General features: G+C 37.9%; 4 protein-coding genes across 7 annotated transcripts; 1 reads left to right on the top strand and 3 right to left on the bottom strand.

Moving 5' to 3' along the window:
- On the top strand, positions 597 to 9,834 carry LOC18610655 (phosphoinositide phosphatase SAC6). Of its 3 annotated transcripts, none has more exons than XR_001928280.1 (22): positions 597 to 880; positions 1,202 to 1,367; positions 1,481 to 1,564; positions 1,923 to 2,050; positions 2,136 to 2,227; positions 2,690 to 2,747; positions 2,972 to 3,028; positions 3,139 to 3,172; positions 3,305 to 3,385; positions 3,913 to 4,019; positions 4,652 to 4,738; positions 4,830 to 4,907; positions 5,157 to 5,227; positions 5,319 to 5,417; positions 5,594 to 5,693; positions 6,226 to 6,334; positions 6,462 to 6,534; positions 6,762 to 6,855; positions 7,333 to 7,425; positions 8,291 to 8,357; positions 8,440 to 8,838; positions 8,961 to 9,834. XR_001928280.1 is itself a non-coding variant. In XM_018122474.1 (22 exons), the coding sequence occupies exons 3-22, from the start codon at positions 1,220 to 1,222 to the stop codon at positions 8,568 to 8,570; spliced, it is 1,791 nt and encodes a 596-aa protein (XP_017977963.1). In that variant the 5' UTR covers positions 597 to 880; positions 978 to 1,051; positions 1,202 to 1,219; the 3' UTR covers positions 8,571 to 8,875. The 3 variants fall into 3 exon arrangements, 2 of the variants coding, with proteins under 2 accessions (XP_017977963.1, XP_017977956.1); XM_018122474.1 differs by lacking the exon at positions 8,961 to 9,834 and adding an exon at positions 978 to 1,051 and having other exon boundaries at positions 8,440 to 8,875; XM_018122467.1 differs by lacking the exon at positions 8,961 to 9,834 and having other exon boundaries at positions 8,440 to 8,875.
- Positions 8,986 to 9,841, bottom strand: LOC108662375 (dirigent protein 19-like). The gene has a single exon (XM_018122497.1). It carries the CDS (start codon positions 9,745 to 9,747, stop codon positions 9,106 to 9,108), a length of 642 nt encoding a protein of 213 aa, XP_017977986.1. The 5' UTR covers positions 9,748 to 9,841; the 3' UTR covers positions 8,986 to 9,105.
- Positions 10,219 to 12,659, bottom strand: LOC18610654 (dehydrodolichyl diphosphate synthase 6). Of its 2 annotated transcripts, none has more exons than XM_007046452.2 (2): positions 12,322 to 12,659; positions 10,219 to 11,597 (listed from the first exon to the last, which is right to left on the bottom strand). In XM_007046452.2, exon 2 carries the CDS (start codon positions 11,591 to 11,593, stop codon positions 10,457 to 10,459), a length of 1,137 nt encoding a protein of 378 aa, XP_007046514.2. In that variant the 5' UTR covers positions 11,594 to 11,597; positions 12,322 to 12,659; the 3' UTR covers positions 10,219 to 10,456. The 2 variants fall into 2 exon arrangements, with proteins under 2 accessions (XP_007046514.2, XP_017977969.1); XM_018122480.1 differs by having other exon boundaries at positions 12,240 to 12,626.
- Positions 12,855 to 15,877, bottom strand: LOC18610653 (probable serine/threonine-protein kinase Cx32, chloroplastic). The gene is made up of 6 exons (XM_018122479.1): positions 15,564 to 15,877; positions 15,029 to 15,372; positions 14,428 to 14,563; positions 14,194 to 14,333; positions 13,742 to 13,865; positions 12,855 to 13,617 (listed from the first exon to the last, which is right to left on the bottom strand). The coding sequence occupies exons 1-6, from the start codon at positions 15,640 to 15,642 to the stop codon at positions 13,187 to 13,189; spliced, it is 1,254 nt and encodes a 417-aa protein (XP_017977968.1). The 5' UTR covers positions 15,643 to 15,877; the 3' UTR covers positions 12,855 to 13,186.

Genomic DNA, 17,568 nt, shown 5'->3' with positions numbered 1-17,568 from the left:
CTGATTTATGTTGCAAACCCACATTAAATGTCATGCAAAGATTTTAATCTTTCTTTAGATTCAAAGACATACCCTATCATCTGCTTGCACTGGAGCTTTGCTGTCTGTGGGCCATGGCTCTCGCGTTTAACACCTTTCCTCTTACAGCTAATGATGTGGTTCTGTTCTAATAGTCCCATGGGTTGTCTTTAAGTGTTTATTTTAAAAATTGGAACAGTCTGCTAAAATCTTGCCAGGATTGTCAAAGGTTTCTTCAGACTTGAAGAAGATATAAAACCGTAGCACAACTTTTTTTTAAAGTTTTGAACTTTGAAGATGGAATGGTGCCAAGCATGTTAACTTCACTCATTTAGAACCAAAATCCAACAAAATTGCGATTAAAATGGGAAAAAGATGTAGCATTTAGAAACCTAAGACATCAAGCTAGTCGTAAATGCACGAAACAAACTTTGTTTGATGATGGAATGGAAGGATAGAATGTTGGCATTTGTCCGTGTCATTGGTGAGTAGTGAACGAAATCCACGTCGGCAGAGTCAGTTGATGTAAACCAGGGACATGGGCAAAGTCGTCCGGCTATCTTTTATTGGCCAAAGACTGTTAAAAAGAGAAAATTCCGCCCAAAATCCTACGTAGAACAGAACAGAACAAGCCACACACAAGCGTTCATTCAAACAACGTTGATCACCCAGGCTTCCGCTTGCCTCTCGTTATCGCTTCTTACTCTTTGCAAGACACGCTGCTCTTCAAAAAGGGTGTCTTTCCTTTTAGCTACTTTCGACCCCAAAACAAAGCGGCCACCAATACCTTCTTTCTTGCCTAGGAAACTTGGATCTCATTGTCGACACGTACAAAATTTTGCCTTTTTCCATCTTTTACCAGGTACCCTCTTCATTTTCCTATCTCTTTCCTCTTTTTGGCTGCATACAAACTGCAATTATATTACTAGCGGTTTTTAATTTTCCGTTTTTCCCTTAAGCTTGATCCAACTCCACCTTCATAGATCATAATTGAGTCGAAAGGTTTACTCTTTTTTGCATCGGATTGATTTTTGTGAGTAAATTTTTAATTTGTGCTTACCGGAACTAATTTTCATTAGCTTTCCTCCTTTGGACAGAATCAGAGTTTGATTTGCTTAGTTTGCTGTCTTTGATGACTGAATATGAACGTTAATGGGGCTGTCCTTTTGTTATGATTTTGTAGTGAAATAGAATCCCAATAATGATGGAGAGGGCAGAGTCATGCCAAAAGCTATATACAAGAATGCGGTTATGGGAATTCCCTGATGAGTATGTGATCGAACCCACAGATGGCTCTTCTGCTTCCTCTCTGTCAATTAGTCGTGTTGATGCCTCAATAAAGCTCATTGGTAGGTTGCTTTATCTTGTTACTCATTTGCTATGCTTCTCTATTCAGTATTGGTCTTTAGTTGGTAAAATGCTAGATGTTTTACTGGATGTATATGTCTGTTCTGTTCTCCAGATGGTGTTCCAGAATGCAGCTCTGTCCGTGTTCCTAAGATTCAGACGATTTTTGGAGTAGTTGGAATGCTAAAGCTTGTTGCAGGTATGATAGTCTTCTACCCAATTTCTGATTATTTTTTATTATCCTTATTCTGTTGGTTAATTCAGACAAACGAATGTAGCTTCTGTTCATCATGGTACTTCTTGAAGGCAGCATCATAAAATCAAAAAACTTTAACATGGAATGTAATGCTATATGATTGACTAGCTTCATAAATGCCAGCAGAATTGAAAAGTAAAACTATCTATAGTGCTTGATTAGATCAGTAGGGCATATGGATTTACAGGATCTATTGAGATGAAAATTGGTTTGCTTTTAATTTCTTATTTTGATTCTTTTCTCAGAATTGGCCATTTGGCTTGTTCAATCATTTTAATGGGTTAAATTTTCATGTGTTCAGGGTCATATTTAATTGTTATAGCAGAGCGTGAATGTGTTGGAACTTACTTGGGGCATCCTATCTTCAAAGTCATATCCTTGAAGGTTCTCCCCTGTGATCATTCTGTTAAAAACTCTCCTGCAGAACAGGTAAATTGGCTGTTTCGTCACTTTTTCTTCTAGCATGCGTGAGTTGATTGATTAACACAAGAAAATTTTATGCCGACTTTGGCAGAAAAAGGTGGAGAATGAATTTTATGGGCTGCTAAAAATTGCAGAGAGGACTTCTGGTCTGTATTTCTCTTATGACACCAATTTAACACTGAGGTGAACTGCTCTCTAAAGTTAGGCCTTGTATTTACGCATACTTAGTACATTATTCTTTTAAAAGAAGAAATACATATGTCAACCAAGAAAGGTTTACATATATATAATAGCCTCGTTTTAATTGACATCTTCTTACAACAAAGCTTTCATCCAAAGCGGTTTACTTAATGTCTCCACGCTACTAAATCAAGCCTTATATATGCACATGCAAATTACAAAGAATAAGTTTGTTATGTGGCTATCCTAGAAGAATATAGTCATCAATATCCTAAATTGCTAATGAAAGACAACAGTATATGATCAATCAACTTGCAAACTTCCAATATTTATCCAATAGGCATAGGCACTTTGGAATTATTAACAATTGTGTAATTTTGTTCATTTTGCAAGTCTTTTTTCTATATTTTCTTTAAATATTATATTTATGGTGAAAAAATCATTTTACAATTTGGTGCACAACAGTGCTCAGCGATTATATGATCTGGGAGATGAATCTAAATTGCTTCCTCTTTGGAGACAGGTAAATTGTTCATGTTTTGAGTCATGAATACATATATTGCTCCCTTGTTTTTCTATGTTATGACATTATTAGAGATGTGCCACTGTCTACAAACAGCTTTTTCTTTTATGGTAATCTTTATGAGGCAGTTTTTAATATTCATCAAAACTTCCATGTAATTCTTTATTGCCACTAAGTAACTAAGTGAAGAGGCCTTTCCTTATGTCATCAAATGATTGCCACAGGCAGAACCCAGATTTCTTTGGAACAATTATATGATGGAAGTACTTATAGACTACAAGGTGAGTCTTATTCCCAATTAGCTATCCAGTTCATGCACCACCTCCATCATTTACGTTTCTACTTGGTAACTACTTTTAATTTTATTTTCCTTTGGGTCATGTGGCTGCAGCTTGATCCATATTTGCTTCCAGTTGTGCAAGGGAGTATCCTTTACGAAAATTTTAATTTCAGCATTTTGTGGCTTGAGAAACTCTTTTCCCATTTTTTAACGACTGCTTTATTGGTGTTGGCTTCTTTGTCTTTCTGTTTGAAGCATCTCCTTAACTTCTAATCAGGTTTTCATCACTTCCAAGCAGCCATTGGAAAAGAAATTGTTGATGTTACTCTGATTGCTAGGAGATGTACACGGAGAAATGGTACTCAAAGCTAGAAATGCCTCTTCAATATATTTTTAGCCTGGTTTATCTAGATGCTAACTATTGTTTCTTAAGAAATAAGGTTTTCCACTAAAATTTTTTTAGATTTCGTTTTGGTGGGAGGGACAGGGATTGATTTTTCAATGATGTGTAAAACAATGAAAATCTAGTATTATTACAAATTCTCCTTTCTATTATGCACAAATATAATCCCGTTTGCTGAATGCAAGATTTTCTCCCACTTGAAATGAAATCATACTTTTCAAGAGAAAAAAATTTATGCACAAATATATAACTTTTGCAAGTTTGGTATCTTGCATGTATTGGTTAAATTTTCATCATTTGTATGAAGCATTATGTGGGCAAAATCATTCCACGCACATTGAGCTTGGAGGGGAAAAGGAAATGGAATTACCAAATAGACAGATAAATAATTTTTAAAAGCCAGTGCATCTTAGTAATTCAAATATTTAGGGCCTTATACGGACATGCTAGTCTCATTGATTAGAATTTGCATCCTTTGAAAGGAACCCGAATGTGGAGAAGAGGAGCTGATCCTGATGGGTATGTTGCAAATTTTGTGGAAACAGAGCAAATTGTGCAGATGAATGGGTTTACTTCATCATTTGTTCAGGTAACAGTCACTGTTATTCTATTCTTTTTGTATAAAATGCAAATATATTATGAATTGTGGTCTCGTTTTCAGTCCTTACATTTAATAGAAGTACCAAGCACATATATATGGTCCTTAATGCTAAAGGAAAAGAGTACTAGTAAAAGTTCAGATTTGTTCCATATTCCCAGCCTTATATATTTGGAAGGCACTGTGGGATATTGAATATTATGATTAGTGTAACAGTGATGTAAGATGCTTACTGGATCTTACTTGAGAAATATTAACGCGTACAACACTAACATCCTGATGAAGGGGGATAGGAAAGAGGGGCCACCCGGGGGGGGTGGAGGGGTGTTGAGGTTACTTGAAAGAGGAACAACTGAGAAACATCAGTGACTTGAAAAGTTCAATGCATGAAAGTGGTTTTAAACAATATTATGGTGTGAAGTGAATACGAATAGTCGAACAAAAGGCAAATGACTTAAAGAAACTGCATTTATAAATTCATGGAAGGCTTAAATAAGGGTGTATGCAAATATTTAGCATCCCTGTTATGAGATCCATATTTTTCATATTTTATGAGTTATTGACCAGATTGTTTTTCGAGCTTAAGTAGTTATTTTTCCTTTTCCTTATTTTGCCTCTTGCAGGTTCGGGGGTCAATACCGTTTCTTTGGGAGCAAATTGTTGATTTGACTTATAAGCCTAAGTTTGAGATTGTGAGATCTGAAGAAGCTGTAAGTGTGTTCATCTATAGCCATCATCTCATTGTGTACTTGAATGCTTTCTGCCTTCACTAACTTTGCTGGTATACGACATGTTATGCAGCCCAGAGTAGCTGAGCGGCATTTTCTGGATCTAAGAAAAAAGTATGGATCTGTACTAGCTGTTGATCTTGTCAACAAGGTGAGCATTGGTTAAATATGATGGGCAGTATGCAATTATACTTTCTTATAGTAAGCAATACTCAAGTCCTCTTATGAAATGCATGGAGAGCACCTTTTGATAATACACAGACTTAATCCATGCAAACAATGAGTTGTTTACATATGCACAGAATGTGCATATGGACAGGTATAGGGTTGTGTAATGGATCTGAACAAGCACTTATTATTATTTCAAATGCTCAATCATGTGCACTTTATCTCTTACCAGCATGGAGGTGAGGGCCGCTTAAGTGAAAAGTTTACAAATGCAATGCAGCCCATAGTTGGTGACGGTTTAAGGTGAAGTTTCTGTTTATCTAAATCATTTTTGTTACTTTGTTTTTGGTTTTGAACACGGTTATGTTTTATGCAAAGAACTGTGATCTTGCAGATATCTGCACTTTGATTTCCATAAGATCTGTGGGCATGTTCATTTTGAGCGCCTTTCCTTCCTCTATGATCAAATTGCAGATTTTCTTGAGAAAAATGGGTATGTTCTAGTAATTGCATTTTTCTGTGATGTACAATTTGATAATTGTTCCTAAAGTACTCTTGATTCCATTGCTTTTGCAAGGACAGGTTTTAAAGAACTGTTCCCTTAATAGAAGTTTATAAGCAATGAAATATAGCCGCTAATGTTGGCTTCTCTTTGTCTGAAACTGATAGGTACCTCTTGTTGAATGAAAAGGGTGAGAAAATGAAGGAGCAACTTGGAGTTGTAAGAACCAATTGTATTGATTGCTTAGACCGAACAAATGTTACACAGGTAAGTTGACTTACATTGCAACATGCTTCTTGTCTTGGCTTTGTCTATAGTGGCACAATGAGTATGCAGCCGACATTTTTGTTTGGGGTAGCAAACTTGTGGTTGATGTTGCTTACCTGCTGTGACAATTTTAACTCCCCTGTTCTAACCTCAATAGATTACCTTCATTCACTGAAAGCTGTTCTTTCTGTATGGTTGTTACACCTTAGAGTAATACAAGAAATTTCAGAAGAGGTGTATTATGAAAGCTAACTATTGTAGTATACTAGATGAATGAATTTGACCTTGAAAGTTCCTCCACTCGCTAAATCAACGACTTGAAGTTTTGAATTTGATGTGTGAGGACTACATTTTTGCATCCATATTGCTTATGTCGTTAAAGTTGCAATTTCCTCCCTCTCAGAGACAAAGGCACATACTTCCCTCTCTCAAGGAGAGGTGTGTGCACGCATGCGTGTAGTTATCTGTAATTCTTGTTTGCCACACTTTTAGTGCTCTTCACTTCAGTAACCATGCTAACTTATGTCTGCAGAGCATGATAGGTAGGAAAATGTTGGAACTTCAGCTTAGGAGGATTGGTGTTTTTGCTGCTGAAGAAACCATTAGTTCACATGCAAATCTTGATGAAAGCTTTAAAATATGTGAGTATTTCCATTTTGCTTCAGAGGATATTCATTCGTAACATATTGGTCCTCAGTCTGTTGTATATCAATTTTGATTTCCTAGCATGTTAACTAAAATTACTTTTAAATGTTTGCACATCTTCAGTGTGGGCTAATCATGGTGATGACATAAGCATACAATATTCTGGCACTCATGCACTCAAAGGAGATTTTGTCAGGTACATGTGTATCTTGATTTTACAAATGGAGAGTAAATTTATATATCTGGCTTATGATATTCTTAAGCTATTTTGGTGCATCTTGGTGCAAAAGCGGTGTGCTCAAATTTCTCTGCTACAATGTTCATTGCTATATCCATGATTGCATTAGAATACTGTCATTAATTTTAAATTACAATGGACCTAATTTTCAACTCTACTATGAATTTGTTCTTTTTGGATTGTAGATTTGGCCAGCGAACGGTTCAAGGGATCCTTAAAGATGGATATAATTCCCTTGTACGCTATTATTTGAATAACTTTCGTGATGGAACAAAACAGGTACAAGTACTTTGTTTCTTTTAAGTTATACTTGCAATAATTAGAAAATAGGTTAATATTTCAAACCTTTTGCACTTATTATCACCATTTTATGGTTGTGTGTTGTTTGGTGGGGATGAGGGTAGGTAAATCTAATGTTGTAGTTCTTCCGGTACCCTAATTACAATGTTAAAAGAAAATATCTTTTTTATGCATAAATGCCCATCAGGCAGGAACAATCTTTCACATCAAACTTTTGTTTCAGTAGTCTTACCATTAACATAGTTGTCATATTTCTGAAGAATCATCCATACTTTGACTGGTCAATTATTTATTGACTTGTAATTGAAGCAGTAGCTCTTTGCACACCTGATGTCCTGCCTTTTTTTTCTATAATAACTTTGTTAGACACCATTTATGAAAGGATGACCATCTCTTCTGTAATTGTTTTCAATATAGTTTTTGACATCCTCCATTTTTATGGTCATGTGCATGAAGGATGCGATTGATCTCCTGCAAGGACATTACATTGTCTCTGTCAGCCGGGATATGACACCTCCATCTCAAACAGGAGGCCTGGAGGCTATAGCTGTAAGTATAAATTGAACAATATTTGACTTTTAAGATTTCATGCTTCATCATGATGTTGCTAAAGGTCAATGCTCTACACTATTTCTTTATTTTTGAAGCAATTGCTGTCTTGTTTTCTAAGATTATACAAGCTTTAAAGTCAGGCTAGGTCCCTCAACAGAAAATTACAGTTTATTGTTCATTGATTTATCCTTGTCCAAGACAGTTTATCAACACTTTTGCTGCTGGTTTGAAGCCTGCAGAGAGAAAGAGCATTGCATTTGTACAAAGTGCAAAACCTTTTGTTGGAACTTTATAAATGTATATGTTAACTGAAAAATAACATGCAGCGACAATAAGTTGTTGGGATTACGGCTTTACTAGGCAGGGTTGGGAGCAAAAGGAATTCAGTTTTTAAAACATTTGTCTCGATGATTCACACTGGTACCATATTTCAAAGTGATTTTTGCAAGAATATTGCAGTTGACCTTTGCAATCCCAGTAGAATAGTAGCTCTTTCTAGCCTTTTATTAATCTACACTTAATAAGGTGAATGTATTACTCTTATGTTACCTTCCTGGCTAAAATATTAAATAAGCTCTTGAGCTTTTCCACTTTACCTAAATTAGCCCCTATTTATTAATTGTACCTAGATAAGCTCATATTCTATGATTTGTACCTAGATAGTCCCTTATATTGACAGAAAGATGAGATGTTTATCATGTGACCTTAATGGCTATTAGGCCCATGACATCTTTTGCAGACGTGGACACTGATGTGGCTTTTCTTACATAACGAGATTGGTTGGTCTTGATTAATGGCTATTAGGCCCATGACATCTTTTTAGCTGTTTTAGACCTTAAGCTCATATTTTCTCTTTATGCAGTCCTTTCCACTAGCTTTATGTTTGGTCTCGATAGGGTTGTTGTTCACAGCCATGTCACTGAGGCAAGGTGAGTTCACTTCTGCTTATGTTATCATCAAGTATGGGCACAAAACAGTCCTTGACATAAGCTTTATCTTCGTTCTCTGCAGCTCGATACGATCTTCGACACTTAATTTTTTCAGTTTTTTGGGCAAGCATAAGTGTTGCCATTGCTGCTTTTGTGAGGGCTAACGGCAGGATTTTCTGCAATCGTCCTCGTTTGCACAAGCCCCGGTGTTGATATTGCATTTTCGAGTGTGCTGGCAAATACAAACTTGTTCAACAGTTTTCCATGTTGCTGAGTCATACTTATTCTTTCGCACCAGTTTTTGAAGTTCATTTAGATTTACATTCATCTATTTCTCTCATCAACATAAACTACAGTATTCTTTCTTTTCTTTTCCCATTGTTTTTTTATAAATGTTATTGCACCTTGTGCCTTGTTTAATGCTGGAAGTGTACTATAGCAGTGGTTGCAACCAGAATCTCCTTCACCTTACCTACCATTGGTAACTTATGTTCAATTTAAATTATGATTTTAGAGTATGACTTCTTTTTTTTTTTTTATGTATTGACTGTAACCTGCGAATGTACCAGTGGTATTATTGGTTGATTGTATCTGCTCATTCAGGAGCCTGACAGCGACGACGAAGACAACAACAAAAGGGAGAGTAATGTTAAGCTAAAAGGAAGAGCAATTGCTTTAGCCAAGAAAAGAAAGTTTGAGAACCCAGAGCATGAGCTACAGGTATACAATTACTTAGCAAGCCCGTCGATCAAGAAGTTTTAGCTGCAAATGGAGGCCAGTAGAGGTGAAACTCGATTTTGTAGGTAACTGTAAGGCCCTTGAGGTTCACTGGAGATGATCTCACGTAGCCTTGCACAAACAGGAAGTCACCCGTACCTCCCACAACCGGATGATCGGAGGGCTTAACATTATGTGTACCTCCCACGATGGAAATGGATCCCATGTGCTGCTTCAAACGCAGGGTGATCTTGGCAACTGATATGCTCCGCAGCCCATCAAAACCAGAGGTGATGGAACTTCCTTCCGCAATGCCTACAACTTTCGAAGATCGGTTTGCTGTAACAGTCATGGGATCTTGGAAAACAAATATGGTCCCGAAAGGTGTGGTGGTTTCACTGATCCCTGGTCCTGCCACACCATTGACTACTATGTAACCTGTTTTATTTATGGTCTCATGTTGAAAGAGAGCAAAGTGAAGTGACTTGATTCCATAATGATGGCCGGGGTCAGTGGAGATGGCCATGAACGGGAAAGCAAAGAATAGAACAGCAAGCGCATGGCTGTGCAGAGTAGGACCCATGGCAGCGTAAGAAGACAGGAACATGTGAAAGTTCATGGAAAAACATAAACTTTTATAGACCTTACAAAGACTGTTCACAGCTGGGGCCATGGAGCTTGGGTCTTTTGACTTGTAGTCCCCATACAGTTAGTCACAATATGAAAGTCCTTTTCACATTAACCAAAAGCTTTAGTCTTAGCCACAGCTGTCCAGGAGGCAAGTAGATACTGATGGAGACAGGTTCAAAGAAGTCTTTAGCTTTCTATTGGGTGCTGGGGTCATGCAGACGCCTTGTTTGAAAAGGAGAATTTAGGTGAACCCTCATTTCAAGCCATAGCCGATGATTGTTCATTGGTGGATGACAAAGCACATCAGCGCAGTCAAAAGCGACCCGATACCTCTTTCAATTCATCTGGACAATTGGGTGGAGAACCAACAGAGTACATCATTCTTAAAAACAATTAAAGTGAACAAATAAAGCGAAATGCGCAGTAAATAACCAAAGATCATGCTCCAGGCATTGGCAAATTCCATTTCTTTATCTGCAAACCAGAAGAAACAACTGGTATGTGCTTAATCAAATGCATAAATTCATAGTCACTTCTTATTTCTTATCATAAGATCCATTGTACATAAGGTTACTTACAGTAAATAACCAAAGATCATGCTATTTGATATTCCATCCAAAATTTGAATGCCAAGGCACGGCAATATAAATTATAAGAAGGCCAAAGTAAGCACAGAAGAGCAAGTGGTATCATGGTCCAGGGAGCAGTGCAGTGCACTAGAACAAGACGATCTTCTTTTAGTATTGTACGGGCTATAACTGTTTCTTCTTTTTCTCCAAATAAGAATGGGTTCGTTGGAAGTTTAATATCGCCCACACCAACTGCCACAAACCTATCTCTGGCCACAACACAGCGGGAGAATACAATGGGCAGTGACTGGTTTGCCAAAGTAGAAAATTACTCAGGCGGGTCTCACCAGAGCTTCGAATTAGTATGTCAGGATCAGGTGCTACCGCCATATACATGTGCTTCTCAACATCTACCAGCTTTATTGCAGGATGCTCCTCTCGCATATTCTCACAACCTTCAACCTCCACAGCAGAAAATTCGCCTGCTTTGGTTGCCTTGGTTGTTAGAACTTCATCCCACTTAGACTCAAAAGATTCATGGGCATGATATGTAGTGACACCATTTTCTGTCTGAAATCCTCCAATCACCCCATTGCAACCTCTGCTGGCCTTTAAAACGATAGATTCATCAGACCTATCATTACACAAATTTTGAACATCATGCACAATCATACCATTAATCTTCTTACACTCTTTTTCTATCACGCTATTGTAAGCTTCGTCTGAGTTCCACAGTCGAATTTTACCACTTTTATCTTTACAGGATTCATCGACAGCATGCACAATTTCATCGGATGAAGTATAGGCCACACACACTAAAAGCACAGCCTTATCATTGTTAGCAGTGACCTGCATCACCTTTTCAGCAGCAGCCCTGACAGGCTCACTCAAGAGTTGCAAATTACCTATAAAATACACCCTGATGCCATACTGATTCACAATGCTTTCTTCCATAAGCAAACCCTCAATCTTCTCTAGCATTAGATCCATTAAGCTTCGAACCTCATCCGGCTGCCTCTTAAAATTTTCAATGCTGAAGGCATAGACAGTAACATACTTGATTCCTAATTCATAGCAGTAATGAAGCAAAGACATTAGAGCTAGATAGCCAGCCTTGTGGCCATCCCCTTCTTCCAGATTGTTCTTCTTTGCATACCTTCGGTTTCCATCCATGATAAAGGCGAGGTGAGAAGGCAAGGGACCCACAGATAGAACTCGAAATAAACATCTCCTCAGGAAACTAGCTATGCCGCCAAAGAGCTTATTCACACCATTGCCACCATATTTTCCCACTTTATTTCCCATTTGGCAATTGCGCATTCACCTGCTCAACAGAGAAGATAAATCATTACTTATAAAGAAGCAAAATTTCAATTGAGTATGCATTGTTAATGCCAAAAGGAAAGAGAAAACAGGAAATTAGTCAAAGCAAATGCTTCGAGTTCCAAGAACAGGGAAGAGGGTAAGACTAGGAGTGGCGTGGCAGCACAAGAAGGGAAACACAGAGAAATTCAGCAAAAATGGTTAGTTGCAGCATTTCTACAAACAGCTACGGAGCATATTATGGAGCCACAATTGGAATATAGTCTAGAGTTTGTTCCTTTACTCGGCAACCACAAAGTGTTAGAATCAAATAAGAGCAAAGGATCTGCAGCCAAATCAACCGTCAAATAAAGAAAGCGAAAGAAGAGGAAAATTTAAATTCTTGCAGATGCGAGAACAAAAAATAGAGCATTTAGATGGAAATGATTAAGAATTCTTTCAAAAAGAAAATTCGACATTCAGATGGATATATAAAGCATGATTACGATCGGAGCAACAATTGAATGCTGGAAAACAACGAAAATCTGAATTGATTGCTCGAAATCAAGAAGCAGAGGATCGAAAACATAAAAGAGAATCCACAGACATTACAAGACTAATGATAACCAGTCTATAAACAGATACAAGAAAGAGCCAAACAAACCTCAGTTTCTTACAAGAACGACTGAAGCGAGACCAAGAAGAAGAAGCAAGAAAAGAAACGCTAACTAAAAGTCTACACTCACCAGGAAACAAAACAAATTAGATACCCTCGGAGACGACAAGAGACGGATGTAGAACGTGACCAATCAAATCAACGGGAAAAGACTACACTAATCATTAAGAACAGCAAACAAAACAAACCACACAATTTTGTCGATTGTAATCTCTCTCAACTGCTAGTGCCACCGATTGCTTGTTTTGCCTCGATCACCGAGGCGGGAAAGTACGGAAAAATAGTCAAAACACCATCCAAATTGGGTTTGGGCCTTCTCCATATATGTTTAAACAATCATTTTTGTTGTTTGTAGAAATTAATAATTTTCAAGTTAAATTTTTATGTATATTATTTAACATCACGCTTTAGGGTAACATGTAAACTTATTTATTTAATAATTTTTTTTAACGTATATCTGACTATATACGTTATCTTTGTTGGAAATGAAAATAGAGTAGAATTCCTGATTCTCTTCATCCTTGTTATCATTGATCTTATCTGTTCTTTCACTTGCAGAAAAAGGGAAACAAGAACATCCAATGCAGCAAGTGAAACCAGATACAACAAGGCAACTCAACATTCTTCTTCACTCTATTTCAACATTTACATTACAAAAATACTCCTCTCTAGACCACATATATATATATATATATATATATATATATATATATATGGTGATGATCATCTTTAATTTAATGACCAAATTGAAGACTCTGATTACAAAAATTTGTGAAAGATGTGGATCTTAAAAAGAATCATGATCATTTTATCATATTAAAAAAAAATCACCAATATATCAAAAAAAAAGAAGAGACACACAAACGCATGCTGTTGAGCCCAAGTTTTATTACTTGAAGCTTGTCCCCGGAGGTTGATTAGCTTGGACTTGGAGCTCATGTTGAAGCGCCATGTCGCCTTGACTGAAGCGGGGAACGATGAGGAGTAGAATGTTGGCCATGCCGAGGAGTTGTAGAATGATTAGAGCCGGATTTAGAGGAGTCCTTTGATTTTTCCTTGTTAAGTGATTCGATCCGTTCCAATGCTTCCCCAACTTCTTTCATGGAGGGACGGTTCTTGGGGTCGTGCTCCAGACATTTCAGGGTGAGCTCGGCTGATAGTATGGCAGCCTTGGACGAATACTGGCCCTCAATCCGCACATCCATTATGGTTTTCACCTTTTTTTTCAGAGACAAAGTTGGTCTGAGCCAATCCACCAAATTCTGCTGCCCGCTAGGTCGCTTTGTGTCCAATGCTCGCAAGCCTGTCATCAGCTCAAGCAACACCACTCCGAACCCATACACATCGCTCTTCACGTACAAATGGCCTGTTGGGTACACAATGCCGGCTATAATGTTAGCATCAGCAAATTGCTGAAGGAATCAGGAAAACATTCCAAAAGCAAAGTTGTTTCGTATAGAAAAGTAAGCAGTGGTTGAACAAATTATCACCTGTGGCGATGTATTCAGGCGCAGCATAACCATATGTTCCCATCACCCTGGTCGTTACGTGTGATTCTCCACCGGCAGGCCCCAATTTGGCCAAGCCAAAATCTGATATTTTTGCATTGTAATTCTGCCGAAGAAAACAACAACCGAAATGGTCACATCAGTTGCTGTCGGACTATACTTTATAATTGCACAGTAAAGCCCTGCGGATGACTAAACGTGGAAAGCCAACCCTTGATATATGGCAAGACAGGCACACCTGCCTTCAATCTATCGGGTGGTCAATGGTCATTGAATTTCAATTGAGATCAGTCTACTTGACAATGACATCTTAAACCAGTCTTCAAAGTAGTGGCTCCATTAATTTCATTTTGCAAAATGCCTTCCAAGAGTAATCAAAATTTTCTTAACAAAATAAAAAGGTTTGGAGGGAAAAAGTAATTAAGGAGACTAACCCCATCAAGCAGTATATTGGAGGCCTTGAAATCTCTATAAATAACCTTCTCTGAAGTATGTAAAAAAGCTAGGCCTCGAGCTGCTCCAATGGCAATTTTAAGCCTCAATTCCCAAGATAATGGTTCAATTGCTGGATTTCCTGCGTAACCAAATAATCAAAGCAATCAAAACATGGTCTATCCATGGACGTGAAATTTCTTTCTTTTTTGTCTTGTTTATTTTCAATTTCTTACGTCTAAACAGATGGTTTTCCAAGCTTCCTTTCTGCAAGAACTCGTACACGAGGAGCAGCTCTTTATCTTCCCAGCAGTATCCCAACAGCTTAACCAAATTCGGATGATATAACCTTCCCAGAAAGTTCACTTCTGACTGCAGAGAAAGGGGGGACAAATGACAAAGAATCAAACTGCCTGGCACTGACAGAGAGACGTCTAGAATAAAATACTGACAATTCAATATTGTTACAATCAAGACAGTTTCCTAACTACAGCTAGCAATGTCTGTTTTTTATTGCTGAATGCGATGGCATTGAATATTTATTGATCCTTATAACTGTGAAGGTGCCATCAGAAATAAAATAGTCATGCAATATGGAACCCACATTCTGCACATACTCCCCATAAACAGTTGGAAAATGATTAAAGGCTTAAAGTTTTTCTTTCTTTCTTTTTTTTTTCTCCTTTTTATGGATAAGGATTAAAGGGTTAATAAAGCTAACAGCATCTTGCCCTTTTTCTTTTTTCCCTTTATTTTTGGATGGATCCGCCTGTCGTCTACTGAATAACCAGTGTTAATCAACAGAAACAAAGATAAAATGAATAGTAACAGCAATACCTGCCATTCTTCAAAACCTTGCATACTTTCATGGTTCAGTTTCTTTATGGCGACAATCATTCCTGAGCCGACTTTGGAGGGTGTTAAAGTTTTCTCATCCACCCATCCCTTGTAAACTCTCCCAAAGCCCCCTTCACCCAACAGGGTATCACCTTTGAAGTTCTTGGTTGCGGTCTTGAGCTCTGCAAAGGTGAAGACTTTCAAGTTTGGTGTTTCCAGGATCCGCCCATCAGGGCTTTCCTCCTCCACAATTTCACTCACTGTCTCCGAAAATTGACTCCTGCAAGCGCTAGCACTGCTGGTTGCTGAGAACTCTATGTTGTTGCTGCAGCTGTTTGATGTACCTATAGCAGATTAAAAAACGGTTAACTAAAGTAACAGCCTTTTCTATGATTACTCTTTTCTCTCCATGATCCAGGGCGATAACAAGAAAAAAAGAAACTACTTGTAAACCAAATTAATTAACAACCTCAAATATTATTGAAGGGAAAACTTTTGAAATTAGAGAAGAGTACTGTATGGCAATTAGAATTACCTGGGGTAGTAGGAATGTTGGTGGAGCTGTAGCAGTGACTAGTATCTCGATCAGAAGAAGATCCCCAGCAATTACCCATATCAACAACGACTCTATCTCTCTTACCAAGCCTGCCTGGAGAGCAAGAACAGCATTCTTTGCAGTAGAACTAGTTAAAAGTTGCAACAAGGGAGGGCAAGATATTTAAATAAAGAAAGAGAGTGGAAAAAGGGTGGGGTTCCAAGCTTTTCTTGTTTCTATGCTTTTTGAGCGGCCCCCTTTTTTTCCTGGCTGTTGCAAGGAACCAACTTTCCTGCTTCGTTCTCTTGCTTGTGCAAATATATGTATATATAAAAAGTGGGTCAGTGACTTTATGTGAGCTTAAATATTTAAGTGCCGCCATCGTCCCTGTTACTATAGCTCGTTTGACGGGGTTGACCAAACTGCAAGTGCAAGCGATGCGCAGGTCAACAAGGCCGCGTGAGTTGGAACAGTGACAGACCACAGGAGACAGCTGCGTGTGTGAACAAATTTTAAACTGACTTAGACATGTTTTGAAATTCAATGTACTTTTGATCCTTAGACTTGACTTTTTAATCAGAACCACTACACCTGCACTTCATTCTTTAATCTGTCCAGACAGTGGAGAAGAGTCTGAGCCATTTTTGCTTCACCATAAGTAGACTCTCTTTCTCAATTGCAGAAAACAAACATGTCTTCCATCAATTTTTATTTTACATATTCTGTTGGGTTGAAAAGTTTTTAAAACATGAATTCTCCTATTGACTATTGTTTATTTTAGGTGAAATAATAATTCATATTGTCTTTTAGGGGCATAAATTATCCGTACCTAACTGAATTGGGCAATGAACAGTGTCATCCAATTAAATTGACAAATTTGTTTGTCAACGGCGTTCATTTTTGGGCTACAATGTTGAACCATCATCATCTCATCATCAATGAATGATTCAAATTAGTTACTCATCTATCTCCAATCCAAATATGCCAATACTTTTGGGAGGCAGAAACAGGAAAGCAGACAGTGGAGAGAATGACTACGAAATGATTAATTGGTTGAGAAATGTGATGGCAGTGTTGGGATTAATGGGGTGCGTGTAGCCAAAGTGGAAACGTGGGGAGCACTTTTAACAATGACCCAACCTCCCTTGGACACCCCAAAACCCAAAGAATGATGGTATCCTCCCTTCACACCACCTCGGAACTTCTTCTTCTTCTTCTCCTCCTCCCCAAGTCCCAACCCCAAAACCCTTGAATTCTTTCATGGCTTCTAATTTCTTTGTCGACTCTGTCATTGTTCTCCGACATCTACGGTTTCATCATTGCGTGGCAACTAATCACCTTTTCCAATATTGATCTTGAAGAAAATGGGACACAAAAGGAATTTGGAGCATGTAAATCTTCCACACCAGCGAACAGAATTTTCCAACTTCAATTAATGAATGACTTCTGCTCTCTCATTGGTCATTTCCTTCCTCTTTCCCTTGTCCTTTCTCTTCCCAGACCAGGCCCACCTAGAGTCACGGGGTAGCGTATCTGTATGTATATTATCTCTCAATAATTTTAACTCAAAACATTCCATGAAACACATGGTGGCATTATAATATATTCGAGGAGACACGGAAGAGAAAAAGGTGAGGGATTATTTAATTGGAGTAATGTCCAATTGAATCGTCATCGCCATCGTCATGAACAAACAGAACAGTTGACCTCGTATCCTATGTCGGTACGCCCATTTCCTAGTCGTCATTTCAACAACGGATTCGATTATACAGAAATGTGACATAGTGCTAAAATTCAATAAAAGTGATTCTTCTTTTTCACTTTCAAGGAAGACACTAGCCCACAAAGTCAATGGATCATAATGGGATCAAACAGACACTAGGCTTCTTTCCTTACAGAGCCGCAAAATATATTTGTCAAACCCCCAGATGTAAGGTTCTTTCCTCGTATATATACATATATATAGCACCAAAGGTAATTATTCAAGCCAACATGATACCCAGGC

The sequence above is a fragment of the Theobroma cacao genome, chromosome 1 (genome assembly GCF_000208745.1).
Source record: "Theobroma cacao cultivar B97-61/B2 chromosome 1, Criollo_cocoa_genome_V2, whole genome shotgun sequence".
NCBI classification, from domain to species: domain Eukaryota; kingdom Viridiplantae; phylum Streptophyta; class Magnoliopsida; order Malvales; family Malvaceae; genus Theobroma; species Theobroma cacao.
This window is presented reverse-complemented; position numbering and strand designations above follow the sequence as displayed.

What these genes read in the sequence shown, in the direction of transcription:
- LOC18610655 (XM_018122467.1), top strand. Translation starts at nt 1,220, where the DNA reads ATGATGGAGAGGGCAGAGTCATGCCAAAAGCTATATACAAGAATGCGG. An exon ending in AATGCTAAAGCTTGTTGCAG is followed by an intron (nt 1,565 to 1,922) that starts GTATGATAGTCT and finishes TCATGTGTTCAG; the next exon opens with GGTCATATTTAATTGTTATA. An exon ending in GACACCAATTTAACACTGAG is followed by an intron (nt 2,228 to 2,689) that starts GTGAACTGCTCT and finishes GGTGCACAACAG; the next exon opens with TGCTCAGCGATTATATGATC.
- LOC108662375 (XM_018122497.1), bottom strand. Translation starts at nt 9,747, where the DNA reads ATGGCCCCAGCTGTGAACAGTCTTTGTAAGGTCTATAAAAGTTTATGT.
- LOC18610654 (XM_007046452.2), bottom strand. Translation starts at nt 11,593, where the DNA reads ATGCGCAATTGCCAAATGGGAAATAAAGTGGGAAAATATGGTGGCAAT.
- LOC18610653 (XM_018122479.1), bottom strand. Translation starts at nt 15,642, where the DNA reads ATGGGTAATTGCTGGGGATCTTCTTCTGATCGAGATACTAGTCACTGC. An exon ending in CAACATTCCTACTACCCCAG is followed by an intron (nt 15,373 to 15,563) that starts GTAATTCTAATT and finishes AATCTGCTATAG; the next exon opens with GTACATCAAACAGCTGCAGC. An exon ending in GCCTGAATACATCGCCACAG is followed by an intron (nt 13,618 to 13,741) that starts GTGATAATTTGT and finishes TGTACCCAACAG; the next exon opens with GCCATTTGTACGTGAAGAGC.